This window comes from Agelaius phoeniceus, chromosome 7 (genome assembly GCF_051311805.1).
Source record: "Agelaius phoeniceus isolate bAgePho1 chromosome 7, bAgePho1.hap1, whole genome shotgun sequence".
Classification (NCBI taxonomy): Eukaryota; Metazoa; Chordata; class Aves; order Passeriformes; family Icteridae; genus Agelaius; species Agelaius phoeniceus.
The window spans coordinates 24404166-24426253 of NC_135271.1; the positions used below are offsets into that span (position 1 = coordinate 24404166).

Consider the following 22088-nt stretch of genomic DNA (forward strand, 5'->3'; position numbering starts at 1 on the left):
TCTTTGACCATAACAAATGAAACTTCAAAACCAGATTTTTGGTATATTTTATTAACTTAGGTGTAGCAAGAAACAGAAGAGGGACAGAAAGATCAAGAATATGCATTTTAAGAATCACCAAGTTATATCATTGGGAAAATTATCTTACGCGATTTAGATGAAACCACAACATTTGGGTCCTATTTATGATTTGCTCTGACACTTACCTGCACTACAAAAAAAAATATTACATAAACATAAAAATATTGACAGAAAGACCAGATTTACCTTTTGACTGAAATGTTTGTTCCCTGAAGGAACAATCACCACAATATCTACAGCATGCCAGTTTTCCCTGGCTGAGGCCATCTTGCCTCCAAGAGCCACCCCAGCCAGCACCTCCCACACAGCAGCAGGCAGGAGCAGAGGGGCCGTGGAGATGAGAAATGGTGCTTGCAGGTGTTGGCAGGGACATGTGCTGAAGAAACTCCCATGAAATGAGGATAAAAAAAGAGAACAAAGACTTACCCAGTCTGTATTTCCTGGCTGTGGCCACTGCAGCCTGGCAACTCTGCCACCACCATCCACCAGACAAAATGGCTGCTGCCTCCTCAGGGCACCTGTGCCCACCATGGAGGGGCAGCCAGGCTCCCTCCCCTCACAGGTGCTGTGCCAGCCACACCGAGGGACAGCCGGGCTCCTTCCCCTCACAGGTGCCTTTGCAGCCACACTGAGGGACAGCCAGGCTCCCTCCCCTCACAGGTGCTGTCCCAGTCACACCGAGGGACAGCCGGGCTCCCTCCCCTTACAGGTGCTGTCCCACCTACACTGAGGGACGGCCGGGCTCCCTCTCCCCACAGGTGCTGTCCCACCTACACCGAGGGACGGCCGGGCTCCCTCTCCCCACAGGTGCTGTCCCAGTCACACTGAGGGACAGCCAGGCTCCCTCCCCTCACAGGTGCTGTCCCACTTACACTGAGGAACGGCCGGGCTCCCTCTCCCCACAGGTGCTGTCCCAGCTCCCTCAGCACATCCCCGCCCCTCGAGGCTCCCCCTCAGAGGCGTGGCAGGGGCTCAGTCCCGGGGCAGGGCACTGAGGGCCCCTATCCCCATCTCCCTCTCAGCTCATCCCACAGCCTCACAGCCGGCATCGCTCCACACAACACCTGCCCCTGGGGCTGCCCCATGCCACAAAGAGTTCCCCAGCCGCCCCAGCTCATTTTTCACCCTAATCACAGGTGTAGCCAAGCTCAGGTAACTCCAACTCTCCTTTACCCTCCCTAACAAGAGGATTTGTGGGTTTTTTTATGTACTTCAGCATCACTCACACAGGCAGGTATGGCATTTCCCTCACACCAGGTATCCATGGCTGTTTGCTCACCTGCCCCAATTTCATGCTCCCCTCCCAATTGGCCAAGGCAGAGGTGCTGGGAAGAGCTGTGGGAGGGAGCCTGGGAGCATGCAGAGCCCTCAGCCCACCCATCCCACTGCCCACCGAGTCCAGACCCCCAAAACCTGCAATTCCAGGGCTGTAAATACCCAAGATTAGTCTCACAGAAAACCTGGAGCCCAGAAGCACTCCCCAGTGCCTTCTTTAAAAGAGACACCACACAGCAAAGTAAAGCAGCTGTTCAGGTATGCATCTTAAATCTCTAAATCTCCTGGAAAAGTTTTCCTCAGCCCTAGTTTAGAACTGCAGAAATACTGGCTGTCAATAGCTTTCCCATTTCGCCATAGTGATCCTCTAGCTGACCACTCAGCTAACAGAGTTTTATGCTCTTTTAGACCTTACCTGTTTCCTCAGCGTCCTCTTTTCTGGGGCTGGAGGAAACCCCTGTACCTGCCCCCTCCCTTGCTACAACTTCAAAAACGTGAAAAAAAATACAGGGAGAAATATAAAGTATGCAGAGGTTCAAGAATACAGCTTAAGTAACAATATTTTGGGACAATAAATACTAGCAAATTAGCATAAGAGTTATCAGGTATCACAAAGGCAAGTATCTACTGGAAGAAAAAAATAATATATAAATATAAAAAAAACCCCAAAAAAACAACAAAACATTTACTATATAGTGAAAACAGGCACCATTGGTCACAGAGACTGGAAAACTCCCGCAGAAGTGAAAACAACTTTAATAAGTACTTAAAGCATATATATTTCAGAAATTTTAAATCTCTGTTAATAACAGATAAATAATAATTTACAGAATATAATTAATAATGCACTTAAAGTTGATATTCTTGTTCAGATTCTTCTTTAAAAATGCCTGGAAGAGAAATATTCACAGGAAAGAGAACAAAAAAGGCAGAAAGGCAATGTCAGAAGTGAAGAGGAAGAAGGAACAATAACAGAAATTGAAAAAGAGCAGTAGGAACAAATGGAAAAAGTGAAGGTAGATCTGGAAAAGGAACAACAGAGAAGCACAGAGGACTTGTGGTTAGTCAGGATAATGTTCTCATTGAGAAGGGAACATTTGAATGGAATGATGACAGAACTACTGCTGTCTTTGCTTTTTGTTTGCAAACCAGGAACGTGTATCTACACCTAAGGATGTTTCAGCCTGAAAAAACATAGATAACAACAAAGCATCTTCTAACATTACAGAAGACTAACAACAGAGTGTGAAGAACCCAGCAAACTCCTTCAGCACTCCCGGGCAAATTCCGAACTCTCAAACACGTGCATAGATAAAGTTCCATCTTTTAGCAGCATATTAGATTTTTCTTAAGTTTAGTATTGCATGTATGTCTTCTAAATTAACTTTTAAAAAATATTTTAATCCATTTGTCATTACTCTGAATTCTGACTTTTCAAAGTCTTTGTTGATAATGAAAAAAATCAGTATCAACAGTGAATCAAAGGCATTAGACAAATTTAGGTTTTCAACTTATTGTACCTAGCTTACAGTGAGTTCATGAAGATGATATTCCACACTTTCCATACAATACTAAACCCACTACCTAGTGTTTTGCCTGACAAAAACCTCAGGACGTGGTTATAAAGATCTTGTAGCACTGTAGTTATTCCTTAATGATATAAGCATAGTCTACTTTAAAAACAAAACAAAACTAAACAAAAAAAAGGCATTGAGAGCAGTTTTTTTCTTCACCTCTGCTGACACAGCTTTAGGAAAAAACCCAAAACCAAACCAAATACTTGAGGCAAAGCTCTGGGAAACCGATCAGTATCAGAAACAAGCTCTGGTGCAGTATAATTATCACATTTCTAATCACCTTTTGAAATGTTCTGCTGACACAAACAGCGCATTTGACACAATCTCATCCTTCGCGTCCCTCTGGTAATTTGTCATTGGAACGGCATTTCCCGGGAACAACAGCGACCTCCTCGGGTGATCTCGAGGAGCTGCAGCCTACCTGGAAATGCCTGACGGCACTGCAGCGCGTTCCCGGGAAAACAGGCATCCCCGAGAACTCCAGCAGGAGAAGCAGCATGTTTTAACCACATTTCTGAAAAGAAAGGCTTAAAAACTTTTATTTTTTTTATTTAATTAGTGTCACGCTCTGCCTAACTTTATTTCAGGAAAAGCAAATAGGCATTCAAGAGAAACTGCTGAACTGAGAACACCAAGATGACTGGAAAGTACCTTGAACCACATTCAGTGAGGTGGAAGACCTTAATTTTTATTTTCTTAACTTCCCATTTCCAAAATAAGGAGAATATTCGTTTGCTTCATGAACGTCCTTGATTTTCTTTGATGCTCCCTACTCTCAGTGTGAATCCTCCTGCAAAAATAGCCTATTTTACTGTCATTCTGTTTACATTTAAATGTCAGCCAAGGCTTTCCATTGCCTCATTTGTTGCATAGCCCGGGTTCTTGTTCTGGGTTTGTGTCCTTGTTACACTAAGATGCATTCCAGTTTTTTTCTTCCAGCTCTTACTTACTGAACTTTCCTAACTGTTCCTATGTACTCCTCCATCCCTTTTCTCCAAATCTTTGTTCCATGTAAGCCACATACCCATATCCTGTAATCCTCATATCCTCCTCAAAAGCACATGTGAAAAATGCAACACAGGTTTTTGCCCCTTTACAAATAGCATCAAGGAAAGTAGACAGTAATTTTAAAAAATATTTCTTAACCAACCAGATATATGTTACAGGACACTAATCAGCACCTATTCTCCATTTATTCTCAGTTCTCTCCCCTTCACTTTGGCAATCTGCTGAGCTCCTCTGGCTAGGATCTGCTCTTCTGGCAAGAATGCTCAGCAAACCCAAGGTTGCTATAGCAATTAATAATCATTTATATTTTAGTTTACAGAAACAGAAACTAGAGGAGTGGAGGTGCCATGAGGAGGAGGTGGCAGCAAAGAAGTCACAATTAGAGAAAACAGCACAAGAACATATTTGGCAGCAGCAGGATTACCACAGGAAGCTTCTGCAGTTCCAGAAGAAGCAACAGCTAGAGGAACAGGGAGCAGCAGATGGTCTCTAGAAAGACTGATGCTTACTTTAGCAGTAGATGGTTCATTAGAATGGAGGATTTCTGGTAAATACTTAGCCTGTGCATCTTCCTGAAATTCCCATGTCACTACATCCCAAACTTGCAGTACCTAAGATGCTTCTCTGTTAAACAGATATGGTAACAATAGTCCTCCATGCCACAGTCCCTGTAGCCTGAAAAAAGAGAAATTCCACAGCCCATCTACGCTGCAGTGTGCAAGATTCCTGGCAATTACAACATTCATGCTACATCTGATCATTTGTTTTGTCTCTGGAAGCCCAACTCCCAGCATCTATGGTTAAAAAAAAAGATATTCTAATAGTTGCAGAGAAAGGCTTGAACAAAACTCCAGTTACAATTTCAGAAAAACTCATGTGAGACAGTATTAAATGCTTGTAATGTCAGTATTGTAACAGTGGTTTTTTTATCTGTAACTGGTAGTTATTTTCTAAATAGAAAGCATATAAAGAACCAACAGTTGTTGGTGATGTTTCTAAGAGGGACAAAAATGCAGACAAAAAGAAGGGGCAATGTGGTTAGAGGAAGAGTGCCAGCAGCTGGTTGACATAGCAATAGAAAACCTGGAATTCAAAGGAAAAAAATGAGAAATTGCAACATATAAGGCTGAGGAGCAAATGAAGAAAGAGGAAGATGCTAGACTACCTCTAGAGGAAGCCAAAACACAAGCACAGCTTTTAAATTTAATCAGGTATGTAGCTATTAAGCAAAGAGTGAAGTTAATTTTTTTCTCAGTTATATCAATGCATCTTTATACCTAGCACCAGGCTATAGAAAAGTACCTCTGTAGTAGGAGTTCCATCAGTGTAGTTAACACTGGAGAGCACCACTGGTACCTCAGGAGTTAAACTGCCATCAATTCCAGCCCCAAGGTACAATGCTCTTCTTTTACTATTTAACCAGTTTTTCAGTATTTCTCCAAATTGCACCAGCAATTGACATCCACCTGTCTTCTATAATCATTTTAGTGTTTATAACATATTACAGAAGGAAACCCAACTGCATTTCCCTGAACACCTGAAGTTCTGGTTACCTTTACACAATCAATCAGAGCAGTCTCCAGAGCTTCCACAACTTTCTGCAGCACCTCCGAACACAGGAGCTGGGAGGCTGGATAGTACACATTAAACCACTGCAAACTGTGTAACAGGCCAATTTATGAGCCACAAAGCACTGCCAGGGACAAGAGGCCAAGCAAGAACTACAGCTGAGCAGCAATTAACACCTACCACTTGCTCTACTGTTACCTCTGTGACAGGAGGACAAGCTGGCCCACAAGGAGGTGTTCCAAACCTTGCTCAAAGACAACTCCCAGGGGAAGCCCAGGCTCCTGCCCAGCCTCAGCGCTACAGAAGGCACCACGTACACTGTGGCAGAATCAAAGGAAGTGCCAGTGCACCAGCAATGAGCTCACCAAGCGTGTACACACGTCAAGTCAATGCACTGCCTTTCTAACCCCAGAAGGAATTCTGTCTTGTATGCCCTTTATTAACTCCCTTTGGAGGCAAAGAACAAACCTGAACCACCTCAGCAGTCCAAGGAACATGATCAATGGAAGCTACCAGACAGGAACACACTCAACATGTCCATCCACGAGTGTTTTCTCACGTTCACTGTTTGAAAAGCTAGGCCTGAAACAAGTATGAAAGAGTAAGTAAATGCCTGGTGCTAGGAATGTGTCACTGCAGAGTTCTTTCAGCTGCACTCAAATTCAAGGATCCAGTCTGGCTCAAGAGAAACCTTTTGGCACAGCTGCTACTCACTCACATATTTTCCTAGACTGCAGCACTGGTCTGTGTTGACATCCCAACAACAGGAAGTAAAAGCATTCATGTTTGGTCAGCCAATAGAAATTAATCCAGACAGACCTGAGGTGCCAAATAGATTCTTTGGTCCATTTTGTGTTAAGAGACAAAACAATGATATCACCAGGTTACAAAAAGGTATAAAGACCTCAGTGCAGACTTCAGGAGGAATTCCCCAAAACAGTGAGTTGCAATAAACATGCTACTGTAAGAAGCAGCTAGATTTCAGATTCAGCAATAATAAGACTACAAAGACTACAGAGAAACCGTAGCAAGGTAAGGTCTCATCTTCCTTATTAACCAGGTTTGGGTTTTTTTTTTTTTGCTTCTCTGATATTTTCTAGCAAAGCGTAACACTTGTAGATTCAATTGATATTGCAGTTCCTGTAGTTTCCTGTGGAGAAGAGTTTTTGCAGTCTCTAAACTGGAGCTGAACTTCATTAGATATGCATTAAGTACTGGTTCTAAAAGCAAACCAAAACCAGTCTAAACATCCAGCACAATTCCTACTGGTCTCTGTAGAGTGCTTCAGAGGTTGATTTTCTCTTTTAAGAAAACTTAACCTGAAGAGCAATAATTCAAGCGTGCACACAGAAGATGCACAGCACAGGTCAACATAAATATTTTAATACTGTATTCTTAAATAATTTCCATTTAAATTATGAAAAGCTAAAAACTACAGTAAACAACTGTAACATTTCTAAAACAATACATGGCTAGTCAAAATTCATGGCAGAATTTGTGTTAGCGTTATCTAACATTAACTGAAGTCTAAATCCTGCCAACATTTATGCATTTAACTTAAAAACGTCCTAATTTTATCAAACTGGTGATCATGCAGACATGTTTATACTGAGGAGAATACACAAATCCTCTAGGCACAGCAGCTTTGAGAAAAGCTGTTAAGACCGATGGTTTTGTAAAGTGCCTTTCAATAAAGCTTTTATACATCACCATAGTGAAAACTAAATATATTATCACAATTCAAAATAAAGTATTAGCTTCCACCTTCTGTTCCATTAACTGACTCAGTGAAGATGGTTTTGTTCTCCCAACACTTTTTTAAAGCAGTTAAAACCAACCTTTTTCTAATATATAAGTAAGCAAAGCCAAAAATTACAAGAGGAAAGAATCTCTGGTTTTCTCCAACATATGAAATACAACCTTATTCCCAGTTACAGCTTTTGAAACTGTAAGTGCTTTAAAAACTTCAACTCTAGACCATGTTTTTAAAAAGAAATTCTTTGAAAAGGACTAGGTCTTTCAAAAAGAAAAGAAACAAACAAAAAAAAAAAAGAAAAAAAAGTCAAGTCTAGCTTCTTGACTTCAAAACTCAGGTTGGTTTTACTTTAAAAATTCAGATTTCAACCTGTAATTCCAAAGAATTAACTTCTTTAAAAAGGGCACTAGTGGATCTGTAGCACATGTATCTTCTCAATTTGCACAGAGTTCTCAATATTAATCTTTGAGGCAGGGGACAGTTTTCCCCTTATTATTGTTCTATCAGCAAAGACATGACTTTAGACCAGCAGCTCTGTTGAGGCTCTTTGAAGCTTCACAACCAGCCTGAGAAAGAGGTCAAATCAGTCTGTCACTGGTTCCACATCCACTCACTGAAGAGATGTATTTTAGGACAAGGTTACAGAACAAAAAGCAATCTTCGCCTTGAGCTTTATCCTACTGAAGCTGCATTTTGCAGAAAACCCTCCTCCACAGTCTCAAGAGAATCAAATGCAGTGCTTCAGCTAGAAAGCTGATATAAATGAGCATATAAAAAGTGATTTGGAAGAGGAAAGTGAACAGCTAGAAGCAAAGATAGTCAGGGCAGCCACTAGAGTACTAGCACCAAACCCCAGGGATGTGGATTCAGTTCTCAGCTCTGCTTTCAGCTTCCACAGTGACCCCAGTAGCTGCACTTCAGTTCCTAGTTTGCAGAAGAGAGATAATAGGAACTTGCCTACAAAAAAGAGCAGTATACCAATTTTAATTTAAAAGATGATCTGGTAATAGTCACAAGGCTGTTTTATTTCTGGTATTCTGAAGCAAATGTATTTGGTATTTTAAAAAAGCAATAGGAGGTAGATGCAGAAAAGCTGTGTCATTCTACATCATCATAGCAATCCCTCTTTCCTTAAGAACTGAATTACATAAAATACTTTAAGAAAACCCCATATTCTGACATTTTGTAAACAAAAATTTTAATCTTTAAAAAATTGCTTAGTGCAACTATGCATACAAAATTACTAAATCAGGAACAGGACAACCACAAGCATGAACAAAAATGCACTCTAGCTTTACAGCAAATGCCATTTAAAAAAAGTACTTAAAACCTGCTATTTTTCATAGTATGCCAGCATATGTTTTTAATTGAAGCTGGCATTTATATGGAACTTGATTTACCAAAGAAGTCCTATTCACCTGCAAAAGAGGTGAAGCAGAGAGAGCAGTGAAATCTTCTCTTCACACTACTCTGCTCAATATCTCCCACCTCAGCTTTCATATTAAGTAACAAGTTCTCAAACTGACCATTTATAACCTGCAGGTAGATGGAACATGTAGACCCTGATAATGATGCCCAATGAACTGTCATGACACTTCCATGTCATCAGTCATAGATTATTTAATGGTACCATATCATATGAAATGTAGACATTAAAAGCCATCTTTATTTACTTCCAAGTTGCATTTTCAGTTTAAATTCTGTGCATGAAGTGAAGATTTACGTAACTGTACGTGAATAGTCTCTTCCAAGAGAAGAAACTGCTAGTAGTCTCTAAGAGTCACCTGAAAAACAAGCAGATCAAGTATTTTAAGAGGGCAAGTAGGAAAAAAGAAAAATTTTTATGAGGTATATTTACAGAGCACAATTTTTTTCTGGCTTCAACTTATAGTCACAGGAAAAGCATACCCTAATTAGAACTTCTAATGGTTTTGCTCATTTCCAATCATTTGAAAAGAAAATGCAAGTTGTTTATAAAATTGGTTTTCTTGTTTATTTTAAATGAAGCTGGTACAGACAATGTCCATTCAAAACCCACGTCCCAGGCCAAAAGGTACAAACAAGCGTGTCAAAGTAACACCAGTTGGCTGCTGTGAACATTCCTGCATGGATACCTGCGCATACTAATTGCTATATGAGGTTAAAATGCTTCTGGGCTCTTCTGGTAATATTTAAAAATCATTAGGGCTTTCAATTTCACATCTTCAGCAAAGCCATCTCTGGAGCAAGGAACAGATGACAACAGTTCTAGCTTTTCCATTTCCGACTCGTCGATCTTCCTCATTGGGCCATCAGCATAATTTAAGCAAAATAGCTCTGAGTTATGGATACACAACTTCTCCACAGTTTAGTTCTCTGAAAAACTTCATCTCGCACTGAAAGTTATAGTCCAGGAGTGAGACAGTCACACATCAAAACTTCAGGGCAGATATGGAAGTCATTAAGAACACTCGCCCACCTGGCAGATCTTACAGCCTTCGTGCCTGAAATGCACGAACCCAGTGAACATACAAATGCATGTGAGTACATGTATTCCTAAAGGGGAGGGCAGAAGGGAAGAGGGGAGCAAGGTTGCAGCTGGATCACAGAAGTTCAGCACAATGAAAACAGAAACAATAGTGTATAATGAGCACGAGAATTCAAAATACCAGACGCTTGAAAGTAAACTCCCAGAGATGGGGTGCCAGTTTCAGTGTTTAACACCACATTACAAAAGAACTATTATTTAAAAATAAAAAAGGATTAAGGGGGAAGAAAATCAGAAGGATCTAAACTGTTGAGTGACCCCCCGTCTGTTCCTGATAAACTTCAATCACATCTTCCTCCTCCATCCCCAGCTGTGAGAACAGAGAAAAAAACAGCAAATAATTGTTATTAATAATTGTATAAATCTGGTGTGATGAAATCAGAACAGGTCCTAGACAAACTATACAATGCTTTGTTCCTTTGTCCCATCATAATTCATCAAAGGGGTGAAGGAAGTTTCAGTTTCCATCTCACTAGACAATATTCACAATTTTTGGGCATTTGCTTCAGACTTAGGTATTTGAGTCAAAGCAAAAGCATTACAGGAAAGACCCACTTGTGGAGCAGTCCACATCAGCCTGGAAGTTGCTGGCTTTACCGTTCTCTAAACCCCTTGTTTAGGGGGAACAAGGACATCACCAACATCATAGTGAAAGCATCAGCTGTAGAGCCACATGAATTACATCTATAGTGCACTACTAGCTCACAGTGCAACTTAACACCTACACCTTGCAACTCAAAGCCTGTTTACAACTATTCTTTCAGAGAGAGCAACTTGTTCAACTTCATAGTCAACAAGTTTGTTCGATATTTCCAGAAGGTCATTATTATGGGTTTCTTCCTGCTTTTTCATAACAATTGGTGGAAGTCACTGGACAGAAGTAACTGTTTTCTGTTTATTTACACTTTGATCTACTAAATGTGAACTAAATATATATTTATTCCAAAGTCATACTGAAGTTCAAGCTCAACAATGGGAAGATTGCCTTCGTGTTTTTCCCCCCCCAGCAAGCAGTGACTACACCCTCCTTTCTGGGACATTACACATGGAGGTCCAAGCAGGCTCTTTCCAAACTGCCTATCTGCTGTTACTAAAAGATCCTAGTTAAAGAAATATAGTCAAACCATATTTCTAGGAAGAAACTCACCTCCTTGGGGGTATGATTATCAGTAATCCTCTGACCCTCGAAGAGAAACCTGAGTGAATTCATTGGAACACCCTAAAAAAAGAAACATATGTATAAGAAAAAAACCCAGCTTACTGAATCTTGAATGGGTTTGCAAGAAAAAAACATTTTAAATAAAAACAACACATGAAAGTCATAAAAGAGTGTTAGTTCCTGTTACACAGGGAGCTCAGATATTCTGTTGCATTCAAGTAGACTACCAAGAAGTGACACAAAAAGTATGATAGTGCCAAAGTGGATTTGTTCCAGAGTCTCGCTGGAGTTGTAGCTAAACAACCTGGACGTTTCCTTAGCTTTTTTAACTTGTCTTTATTTATGAATTAAGTACTGACTATGCCCTCTCTCCCAAGATATGTTTACACAAATATTTTTCTGAACAGTGTATCAGTCTTATTTAAGGATCCTAAGACAACAGGAGAAACTTTATTTACTTCATGAACTCCTACCCTTGCTTTCCCAATCTTCTATGGCTACAGGAAGGAATCACAACCTTTACCATTATCAATTCTGCAAATGCTCAGCACTGGGAACAAGAAAGAGCAGAGCTGAGGGGAAGAAAAACGAACAGCATTCAAACAAAGTGAAACAAACATCCCAAAGGTAAACAGAGTTAAGTTAAAGTATGTCTATTGCACAAGGTGCCCATGTTCTGGCAGAACATCATACTTCACATCAACAGATAAGGCAAATACCTCATCTTTTCCTTCTCTTGCAGGTTATGAGCAGAACAAAGTCATGTGGAATAGGACACAATTTTATCACTCAGCTCTCAAATACCGCTTGCAACTAGGCAGAAAATTTTCTCAGGTAAGGACAGATCTTCACACTGTTTCAACAATCCCTTTGGCCAATGTGGAAGAAATGTTCATAGTCCCTTTACCAGAGAAAGGCTACTTGACACCTAAAACTGCACTGACTGCAACAGAGGAAATCACAGACCCTCCAGAATTCAGCTCAGGAGATGACAGTTGTGTTTACTCAAACAATTATTTTTTCTTTAAGAAAGAATTCCACACATGCATGTTCATTAGTCAGTAAGAATGCTGCATGAATTATTTCCAAGATGATTAAAAAAAAAAATCAGGTTTTTAAAATGAATCATAATTTTAACCATTTGGATTTGGCTACAAATGTATCTGGTGTTTGATTTTATCTTTCCTCCTACACCAGAAAGGCAGCAAAAAATAACATTTCACGAAAGAACACTTCAATGACAAGTTCAACTTGTCTCAAAGTATTAGGAAAAAGCCCCCAAAGTATTATTACTTATGATTATATCTCCTGAAGTGAACTCCAACACACTTATCCAAGAAAAGGCCACACAAGGCATCTATCCCCAAAGCTGAGGGCAAACTAGGCCAGGGCTTCTGGAAATAGCAGCTGTGAATCCACAATATCTGCCACAGAATCTGGAAGTGAAGATATGCTTTTGGTCTGTAACAATTGTTACTATTTACCTACATACACAATTAATATTGCAGATTTCTTTAACTTAGAGTATAACTTCACAATTGTCTTACATAGGAGTACTTTTACTTGTTAAAAGAAACAAGGAGATCCATTATGTACCATTATGTACCATCAGATACCTCCAAAGTCTTTATTTGAAAGCACAGTGGGTTTTTATTTTCTTTTTAAAGAACGTCATTGTTTCACAAACCTGTCTTTGACAGTATGATTCTTTGAGTTTCTTGAGGTGTGTTGTCATTTTCACCTTGAAGTGAATTTCACTGCTGTCCTAAGGACAGAAAAGAAAAAAATTTACTCTCCTTGTAGTAACTGCTAACTTCGTCTATTTTATTTTTAAACATTTCATTAAGAAAAAAAAAATTATATAAAACTTACATGAAACATGGAATGTGATTTAACTATCACCATGCATACCTTGGTGCATCATGACGTGAACCTCCAGGATGATTTATCAGTCACTAAATTCGCTGTGTACTTCCACAGGAAGCACTTTTTAAAAAAACAGATGGCATCGTATAGCCTTAGGCTCAACATGGAGCTTTTGGATTTCAAGTTACTAAAACCCATCCATGGTTCAGTCTGTGCTGCCATCTTTACCCAGATGATATACTCACAAAATACAAACATACATATGCAGGGGATTTCTGCTCTAAGATTCTAAACAGACAAGTTAAAGCTTGCACTTCAAAATATATACGAAACCTCGTTCAATTTAAGAGTAATTATCTAGAAGTTAGGATACAGGCAGACTTGGCAACATGAGACTAACCTAAGGAGAAATCACAGATATTATTTCTGTAGTCCTTCCCACTAGCCCTAAGATGCAAGTAGCTGCAACTGTCAAAATGGCTACAGATAAAACAGATTGCAAGAGGTTCTGTGCAAAAAGCATCTGGGCCACTTCCAGCTTTTCAATGTGTTCTTGTAACTGCTGATTAGGCCAGCAAGAGGTAAGGTAGTTTCTCTGTTAGTCCTACTTGAAAGTCATCTGTCTCCACCCAACTGGAGCAAACACTACAACTCCAACAAACAATCCTAGCTGTCATCTGATCTAGGGGCTCTTTGCACAGAAGATTCCAACATTCTCAACATTCACATTCCAATGCAGCCAGAATTCAGACTTCTAATCCACCATTCATCTGGTTGCTACATCTACCAACAGGGCGGCCAACAATCCTTTTCCTATCCCTGAAAAATAAAGCTGATCTCATGCCTAGGATACTACACAAACTTTGAGGACCTGAATTTATCAAGTTTGCCCCTTATTTCATTCATACCCTTGGATAAATTAATCCCTCAATGCATAAAAAAACATACCAGAGTATATTAATACACATTTCTGGAAACTGGAAGTAGTTTATGGCAGAGGAGGATCCACACTGAAGAACTGAAAGTATCAACTTGCATTTGGTCATTTCTACCATACAAGAAGTCACACCTACATCAAATGTCAACAAGAAATTATGTAAAAAACTCACCTGCCCAATGACTTTGAGTTTAATGTACTCCCCTTCTTTCTTATCTCCTAAGTCCTCAGCTGAAGGTTTTGCTTCCTGCAAGAAAAACATAAAAAGACTTGATCAGGTAACACTTTATTGTTTCCACCGGAGAGTATGGCAGCTGTCATCCTCTATTGCGTGAAATCAGACTACTCAAGGTGTCTTCTTTCTTTCTCTGTATGTGTGTGCACAAAAATAACAGCAACATAGTATTATGAAAGGTTGTCTGTCTACCTGTGAGAAGTTCAATTAATGAGAGAAAAGAATCATGAAGAACATAAGAAATGAGAGACGAACCATTTGGAACTAGATGACATACAAAAAGAAGAAGTATGATTTTATACCTCTAACTCCTAGACAACAAACAGCAAAAAACCCACAAGAAGCATACTAAGACTACTAAGAGGCTCAGCTATTTGACAGAAAAAAGGAACATCATGAGGAGAGTAAACAGAAAGTACTTGTAACACCCTATCAACTTAAAGAGAGTGAACCATGCAAACATTTTTCAACCCACTGCATCAAAGGTAGTCCTTATTTTCAAAAGGCTGGTCAGCTAACTTCTTTTCTATGACAACAAAAGAACACGTTTGTCTTAAGACCACAATACTTCTAAGTTTAAAAAGGTGCAGTTCCAAGCACTATAGTGTTTTGATATCTTTCCAGGGTAAGAACTAACTGTACAGACCAGTTTGATTCAACAGCTTGAGCACTAAATCTCATCAAAAAGGTTTAAGTGTTATACACTCTAAGACATTAATTAAGGACATCAGAGTTTTCGTGTTACCAGTTGATGGACGAAACAAGGGAGAAATCAGGTGTTATTAACCCCATTCTTTGCCTGTCACTACATGTCCTGCACCAGGCCTTTAGCTATGTTCCACTGCAGGACAAAGGGATTTACAGACATCAGGTCTAGAGGGTGCTCCATGAAGAATTGTTCCCAAGTAATCATAACCACAGGTACCCTGCTGATCATGTTTGAAATCATCCTTTTCTAATAAACAAAACATGTACAGGTGTCTACCACAGGCTCCCATCCCAAAAGGGACTTGTTGCTAAATATACAGAAATATCCTTTGTATTGTTGGACTTGAAATTTAGGATCAAATACCAAAAACACACAAAATAATAACCTTCTCTATTAAGCCATCCAGATAGGTCTCTACCTCCAGATTAAAAGCTTTTTAAGTTTTTTCCCCCTGCTCCCTAAAGAAGTTAAACACACATAACTTCTTTGAACATTAAAAGATCAGGGAAGGGCACAGGGCAAGTCAGCAAACACCCTTCCCATCTGTACCAGTCTCAATCTGGAGTAAAGAAAAAGAGGAAGTGTTCTTTCTATCAGTTTGATTGACTGCCTCAACCCAGACCAATTCAGTTTCTACAATAGAAAGAAGTATGAGCCAGAGACTCCACCTGGTTTGAATACCTTTTATTTTTTTAATACCCATCCAGGCACAACCTAAACTGCAGGGACTGATTCATCACCCTTCAAGCTCAAATCCAAAAACTCAACCCAGGCTTTCAAAAAGCCTGACATACACAGGTCTTCAAGCAAGTCACTTTAGAAGCATGAAAGGAGTTCTTCACAGGTAACACAGTCAGATCACCTGTGTTCCCCAAAGTTTTCCCTAACAGATTTGGACACTAAGCTTCTGGGACTAGTTGCAGGAAGAGAAACACACTGGTATTCACTCCTGACCAGAAAGAAAAACAAGAAGCTGCAACTTGTTCTGATAACTTGCACAGCTGTTTCAATGTCTTTATGCAGCATTACTAACTTCTAGGAATCAGACCAAGATTCAGATCTCTACTGATCTGGTTTGTAGCTTCAAAACTAGCTCCTGTTTCACTATTACTGAGAGAACCACTACATGACGTTTCAGGTCAGTCACTGTCTAAATTTACTTTACAAATGGCATGACAGCATATTATCCCAGCAGTAGAGGTATTTGTAGTAGTTATATAGTTCTGTACATTGTAACAGATCTACCTACTCAGGCTTCCAAACCCAATCATCCTGTACAAGGTATTACTAATGAGCATTGCTACTATGACAGTGCCTCTGGCCAATATGAGTGATAAAACTATGATTCATATTTGATTCCTACCCTCAAGGAAAGAGGGATCTAGTATTAAAAACAAATAGGGAAAGCACCAAACACTAGAATAAGCAGAGGGAATTAAAGCAGAGGGATTAAAAAAAAAAATCAAACCATAAAGATGAGGGGCTTGCTTCAAGCCCCAGAACCTCTCATCCACAAAATAAGAGGAAAGAAAGCTGTAGCTTCAGAAGAGAAATATAAAATCAAATAATACAAGTGCCAATAATCAAAACTTAAAATAGGAGCAAAATACTTTACACTAGGATACAAGACCCAGCAAGTCTGAAAATGCTCTCTGCAGTTTGTCAGTGAACTATACTGCCATTCAATGCCAAATGGTTAAGGCAACACAAAAACACTTAGGAATAAAGAAAGGAAGGAGTTGTTAAAACTACTAGCATTCATTGACAAAATCCTGATCAGCAATTAGCAAGCAAGCCTCTAGACTTCTTGCCCTATGAAAAGAATGGGTGCTTTAGGGTACCTCATGAAACAGGACATAAAGACCACCATACAAAGGGAACAGAAATACCACAACACTCCAATTTCTAACTTTTCGTTAGATGCCTGACGTTTTAAAGGCTTCATTGCAGTTTTCCTAAAGAGCACAAAATAAGGCTCCTAGCACTGTCCCACACTTATATAAGGACCCTAAACAAAACACACACAAAACAAACATCGTGAGGAAACATACTGCAAGTTTCCTCCTCCAATTTGCAGAAGAGCTCAAACTTCAATGTCTAACCTTAAAAAAACCAAACCATTCTCAGCATTTTAAAGAAAAATCATCAAAACCAAAATTACTAGAGGAACAGATGTACAACATACTTCCTAACAAAGCAAATAAAGTTACATTTTTTATAGGAGTGGAAAACATACATACAAACTATGGCATTCTTTATTAGCAGTACATGAACATATAACATTTAGATTCAAGTAACGCAAAAATGGCCCAAGACACTTGAAGGGAGGGGAAAACAATTTGTGTTTTGTTTCAGTTTTGCTCAGATCCCACTAAGCAATCATGTGGTTTTTTTTCAAGTCTGCCCTTCTTTCAAGTACTTTTACTTATCATAAAAGTCAATTTCCCACTGAAAATAAAGTAACCCCTTATTTTACTGGTGATAAATGACCCCTCTCTTAACTTAATTCCAGAGCCAAATAGAATGATACTCCAAGCAACTCACAATTTTAGGTAATCCAGTTATTCTTGTAGGATTGATAAAGAGAGGAATGAGATTTACAGTGCTGCATAACCTTATGTTATCCTTCTATTTAAGCATCTGTTTAACTCTTGTTGCACAGTCCCCCAGAAATGAACATCTAACAGTGTTTTCCTTATCTATTAAAAATAAACAGTAGGCTCCTTATTCACAGACCTTTAAAATACATAGCCACAACAGGTTATCACATACATGGAATTTTACACACTTCAAGCCGTCCCAAAGACAAAATACACATGTGTTTTAGCAGAACTTGTCTGGGGAAGGATTTACCTAACTAACGAAAGCTGCTATTTGTTAAAACATGCCTTGGTTCACATATGCAGACAGCTACAGAGCAGGTCACGTGAACATCTGTCTATAAAATCTAGTTCAGAAATTGTTGGTGGGTTTGTTCGGCTCTTTTTAAAATGCAGTCACTTTCACGTATTTCGCTACAGAGACAACGTGTCCTCCTAGGAGGCAGCAATCGCTGTTCTCCCAGCTGCCCCTCTCCCAGGCACAGGCACGGAGAGGCAGCAGCACCATTGTCAGCTGCATTGTGCCGGGAAGCCGGGGGCGGGGAGGCAGACCACCAGCGCACACAGCGCTGGCCCCTTTTCACCGCTCAGACTGCACCAAGGCTACTCCCCAAAGCACACACGGCATGCACTAAGCTGAGCCTTGTCTCTGGGGACTTTTCATTTCCTGGCTGGCACCAGTACTATTCTTGACTTCACGGCACTACAAGAAACATTTGTAGGTACTGACATTATCGCGATGCTACACTTTTGGAAAAATCAGATAGAAAACAGTGCCTTATGACGACAATATAAAAAAAAAAAAAGGAAAACAGAATACAAATTAAAACCGGAACGCTGTTTTAAGTTTCCAGCAGCAGGTCACATAGCCTAAAGCAATAGTTGTAAGCAAAGCACTGTATACATGCCAGGCCGAGCAACCCAGGAACTTGCGGTACAAGCAACTATTTAGGTCCCCAGCTCAGAAGACAGAAATGACGGGGGCATAACGAGAATATTACTTGGAGCGAAGGCAGGACAGAGCCTTGATAAAGGACGGGGTTGTTTAATACAGGCTAACAACGCTCAGCTGAGAAAAGAGGGGGAGAAAACCAGGCTTTCGCATTCCTAGGGCGAACAGAGGACCTGGCAAGCCTAGCCTAACCCGTACAAAGCCCGCTCCGGGGGAAAACCATCCTACCGCACACCCGGGAAATGGAAAAGGAAAGAAAACAACAGTTGTGCAACACAGCTCACCCCTCGCTGCATTCCCGGGTTTCCAGGGCCGGGGCTGCCCCGGCGGCGATCCCGCTCCGTCCGGACGCCGCCCCGGCCCCCGAGTATCCCCGCCTGGAGCCCTACCGCGCTCCTCGCGAAACACCCCGAGGGAAGAGGAAAAAGGATCAAAACGCACGGGGAGAGAGGCCTGAATGTGGTCGAGGTTGGAGATCGGCATCCATACATACATACACACACACTCCCCTGGGGGAACGTTCCCCCCGGCGCCCTCCGGGCGACAGCGACTCCGCTCGCCCCGGGCCGGGGCTGCCCCGCGGCGGCGGAGAGTGCGGGCGGGGAGGGCAGGCAGCTCCTCCCGCGCCCCCAGGGCCGCCGCGCCCACCGTGCCGTCCCCCCGCGGCCGGGACAGCCGCCCGTACCTGGTCAGACATGGCTCGGCCCCGTGTCGTGCGGCAGGCTCGGCTGGGCCGCTGCAGGCGCTCCGCTCCTTTCTCTGCCCGCAGCGCAAACACAGGGCCGCGGCACGGGCGGGATTTCCGGTGCGCCTGAGCTCACTTCCCTGCCGGGCTCCGCCCGCCGCCCCGCCCGGCCCTCGCTCGGAGCGGCACCGGCGCCGACTCCCACCCAGGCCGTCGCCGAGAGGGGCGATCGCCGTTGGAAGAAGCGACGAACGTTAAGGGCACCGTGGCGACCGGAGCAGCTGGGGAGAGGCCAGCGGATGTCACAACGATGAGGAAGGGCCTGGAGCATCTCTGCTCATGAGGAGAGACTGCGGGAGCTGGGCCTGTTCAGTCTGAGGAGATTGTGAGGAGATCTCATGGATGCACAGAAATACCTCAAAGGCGGGTGCCAAGAGATGGTGCCAGACACTTCTCAGTGGTGCTCAGTGACAGGACGAAGAGTAATGGCCGTAAACTAAAACATAATATACTCCACCTCAGCTTGAGAAATAACTTAATTACATTGAGGGTGGCAGAGCACTGGAACAGGCTGCCCAGGGAAGTCATGGAGTCTCCCCCTCTGGAAACATTATCCCCACCTGGACATATTCCTGTGTCACCTGCTGCAGGTGACCCTGCCATGGCAGGGGTTGGACTCGATGCTCTCCAGAGATCCCTTTCTATCCTGACAATTCTGTGAAGTCACATAACCCTTCCCACAACAGCAGATCTTGGAGCAAAAGTCACTTTCATTCTGCCTATCTCTGATATCTTGCTGAGGTTGTTAGTAAGATGTCATAACAAAACTCACTTTTCTGTTGAGACACAGTGCATTTCTTTAAGTCATTGCAACCATGCAAGCAATGGGATCCGCATGTATTAAGCAAATCTGCACCCAGGCAGTTGCATTTGCAAAGATACATCATTAAAACAGAACAGTTGGCCTGCTTTACATTGGCACAGCATGGCTTCAGAGGTGTGCACAAGAAGTAACATCTACCTTAAAGATTACACTTAGGCTGCAAGCTGTTTGGACTATAGCATGGAGTCCTAACATCCCCTCTCCAACTGCTCAGGCAACTCCTGCATGGTATCACTTCTGGCACAGGCATATGCTTAGCTCTAAGTGGCCAACAAGTAGAAAAAAAATTCCACACATGAGAACCATAAAATAACATGAATGTAAAATCAATGAATCAACAGAAATTAGCTAAATTGAAATAGATGATTATTATCCTCATGCTAATAAACAGAGTTCTAACTTTACCAGCTACCTTTGGGAAAGGGCGGAGTACATTCATTAGCTCTGGGCAGCGGGCATTCATTAACACAAACAGCTCCATGCTCTGTGCCATGTTGCCCTGTAATAACACTAAACACCAAAGCAGCTGCACTCTGTTCCTGCATTTCTGCTTGTCACTGAATGCCAAGTTACAAACACAGCTATACCAAGAGATGCACTTTTACCAGCCAGCGGAACAATCAGTATCTAGACTCATGGGAATTAGTTTTGTTAAACAACTGTTATAACAATTCAGAATTAACAAGGGAAGGAAAAAATAAATAAAGAGAACCAAAACAAATGCTATACAGAGCTACAGAATGAAGATGATCTTTTTTAGGCAAGGCCAAGCAGTCAGAAAAGCCAAATACGTTCATACTATGCCAAGCTCACAGTAAGAGCTCATTATGAGCTTAATAACAAACACAAAGCACCAAAATAAGCCATGCAAGGGCTCCACAACAACACACAATACTAACAAAATGGAAAATGACAAATATTCTATCCTGAACATTACTGCTTTTTATAAATTCTAAAGGGATTTTTAAAAACAAAGCCTTACTGTGCTAAGGCCAAAGTCTCAGACTCTGGCAAAAATCCAACTTTTTCAAGTAATGGCATAATAAAACATGAGTCAGAATGCAGTTACCTATCCACATACATAGCCATAAAGATACAGGGTTAGAATGGGCTCATCAACATACACACTAGCTGTAGCACCACCTTTCTTGACTCCTTCTTATTCCATCAGTTGTGGCTGCATTAGCTCATCAGGACGCAAGCCAGATTTGTACAGAATCTTCAAAGTTAATCTCCACTGAGACTGTGAAAATTGTGGATGTACAGCAATAAAGCTCCCACTTTTCTTTTTCAACAGCTCAAATTCAACATAGAACACATTTAAAGAGAAAACAACAAAAGTTGTTTTAAAACTACCAAATAGACTAACACAAGCTTGTTCCCACAAAACCCAAAGCTAGCCTTGCAGTTGCATGCATTGCTAATGGTACTTGCCCTAATAACCTCACTGAATTCTCAGGTGTTTTATAATGTCTCTGATTTCCCTATCTGCACTTAATCTCCGTCACCTGAAGCCAATAAAGTTCACCTCCGTTGCCGGATTTCTCCCAAGCTACTGTATAGTTTAGGAGCCAATAGCTGTAAGAGGTTTTCTCAAAGCCCCACACGTACACTCTGTGCAAATCTGCTTCAGTCCATCAGAAACAGATTTCTTAAAAAAGCAGACTTTAACCTAAGAACAATCTGTAATCTCATCATGCCAATTTGTTTGCCTGAGAGGGGTTAGTGCTAGCAAACAGGATGGATGCAGTGTTCTAGGGCAGCCAGCTAAGTAACAGTAGCTCTTACATAATAATGGTCCTCTGCCAGCCGGACCAGAAACAGTACTTTAAAACTAGGCGGAACCTGGAAATTCTCTACCACCCTGAACCTAATTTCTTTGACAATATTACTGGTTGTAGGATTTTAAGAAAATTGGTTATGTAATGTAAAGTACCAAAGTCTTTCCTCTGAAAAAAAAAAACAAAACTTCAGAAATATTCAAGTTCACAGATTTCTCTCACTATTGGCTTTCCAGCATACTCCTTACATGGAGGAAACAAAGGCGTGCTGACTCATATAGATGGTTGCATAAAATGCAGCAATGAACGCCTGATAGCAACCAAAATCCAGGCGTTTCTCGGAATCTCTCTTCCTGCGGGCAGGAAAATCTCTGCCTGTTTTCAGTACAGATAACCCTGCCTGTGAAATAAGCGGGGATTTCTAAGGCCAAGGAGCGGCGCTTTCCGCCTGCCTCCCACCGGCAGACAGCTGCTTGGTTGCCCGGCAG

The 22088-nt window shown here is 41.3% G+C and overlaps 1 protein-coding gene across 2 annotated transcripts; it reads right to left on the reverse strand.

The window, feature by feature from the left end:
- Window positions 1-8866: 8866 nt before the first annotated feature.
- SUMO1 (small ubiquitin like modifier 1) lies at window positions 8867-19091 on the reverse strand. 2 transcript variants are annotated; one of them, XM_054636389.2, is made up of 5 exons: window positions 18937-19091; window positions 13928-14002; window positions 12640-12717; window positions 10941-11012; window positions 8867-9050 (listed from the first exon to the last, which is right to left on the reverse strand). In XM_054636389.2, exons 1-5 carry the CDS (start codon window positions 18946-18948, stop codon window positions 9030-9032), a joined length of 258 nt encoding a protein of 85 aa, XP_054492364.1. In that variant the 5' UTR covers window positions 18949-19091; the 3' UTR covers window positions 8867-9029. The 2 variants fall into 2 exon arrangements, with proteins under 2 accessions (XP_054492364.1, XP_054492363.1); XM_054636388.2 differs by lacking the exon at window positions 8867-9050 and adding an exon at window positions 9234-10103.
- Between the last annotated feature and the right edge of the window lie 2997 nt (window positions 19092-22088).

Bases quoted from the DNA above. Each gene is read 5' to 3' on its own strand.
- SUMO1 (XM_054636388.2), bottom strand. The intron at 12,718-13,927 runs GTGAGTTTTTTA...TTCTGTCCTTAG, and splicing joins AACTCAAAGTCATTGGGCAG to GACAGCAGTGAAATTCACTT. The intron at 10,104-10,940 runs GTGAGTTTCTTC...CTGTTCTCACAG, and splicing joins ATAATCATACCCCCAAGGAG to CTGGGGATGGAGGAGGAAGA.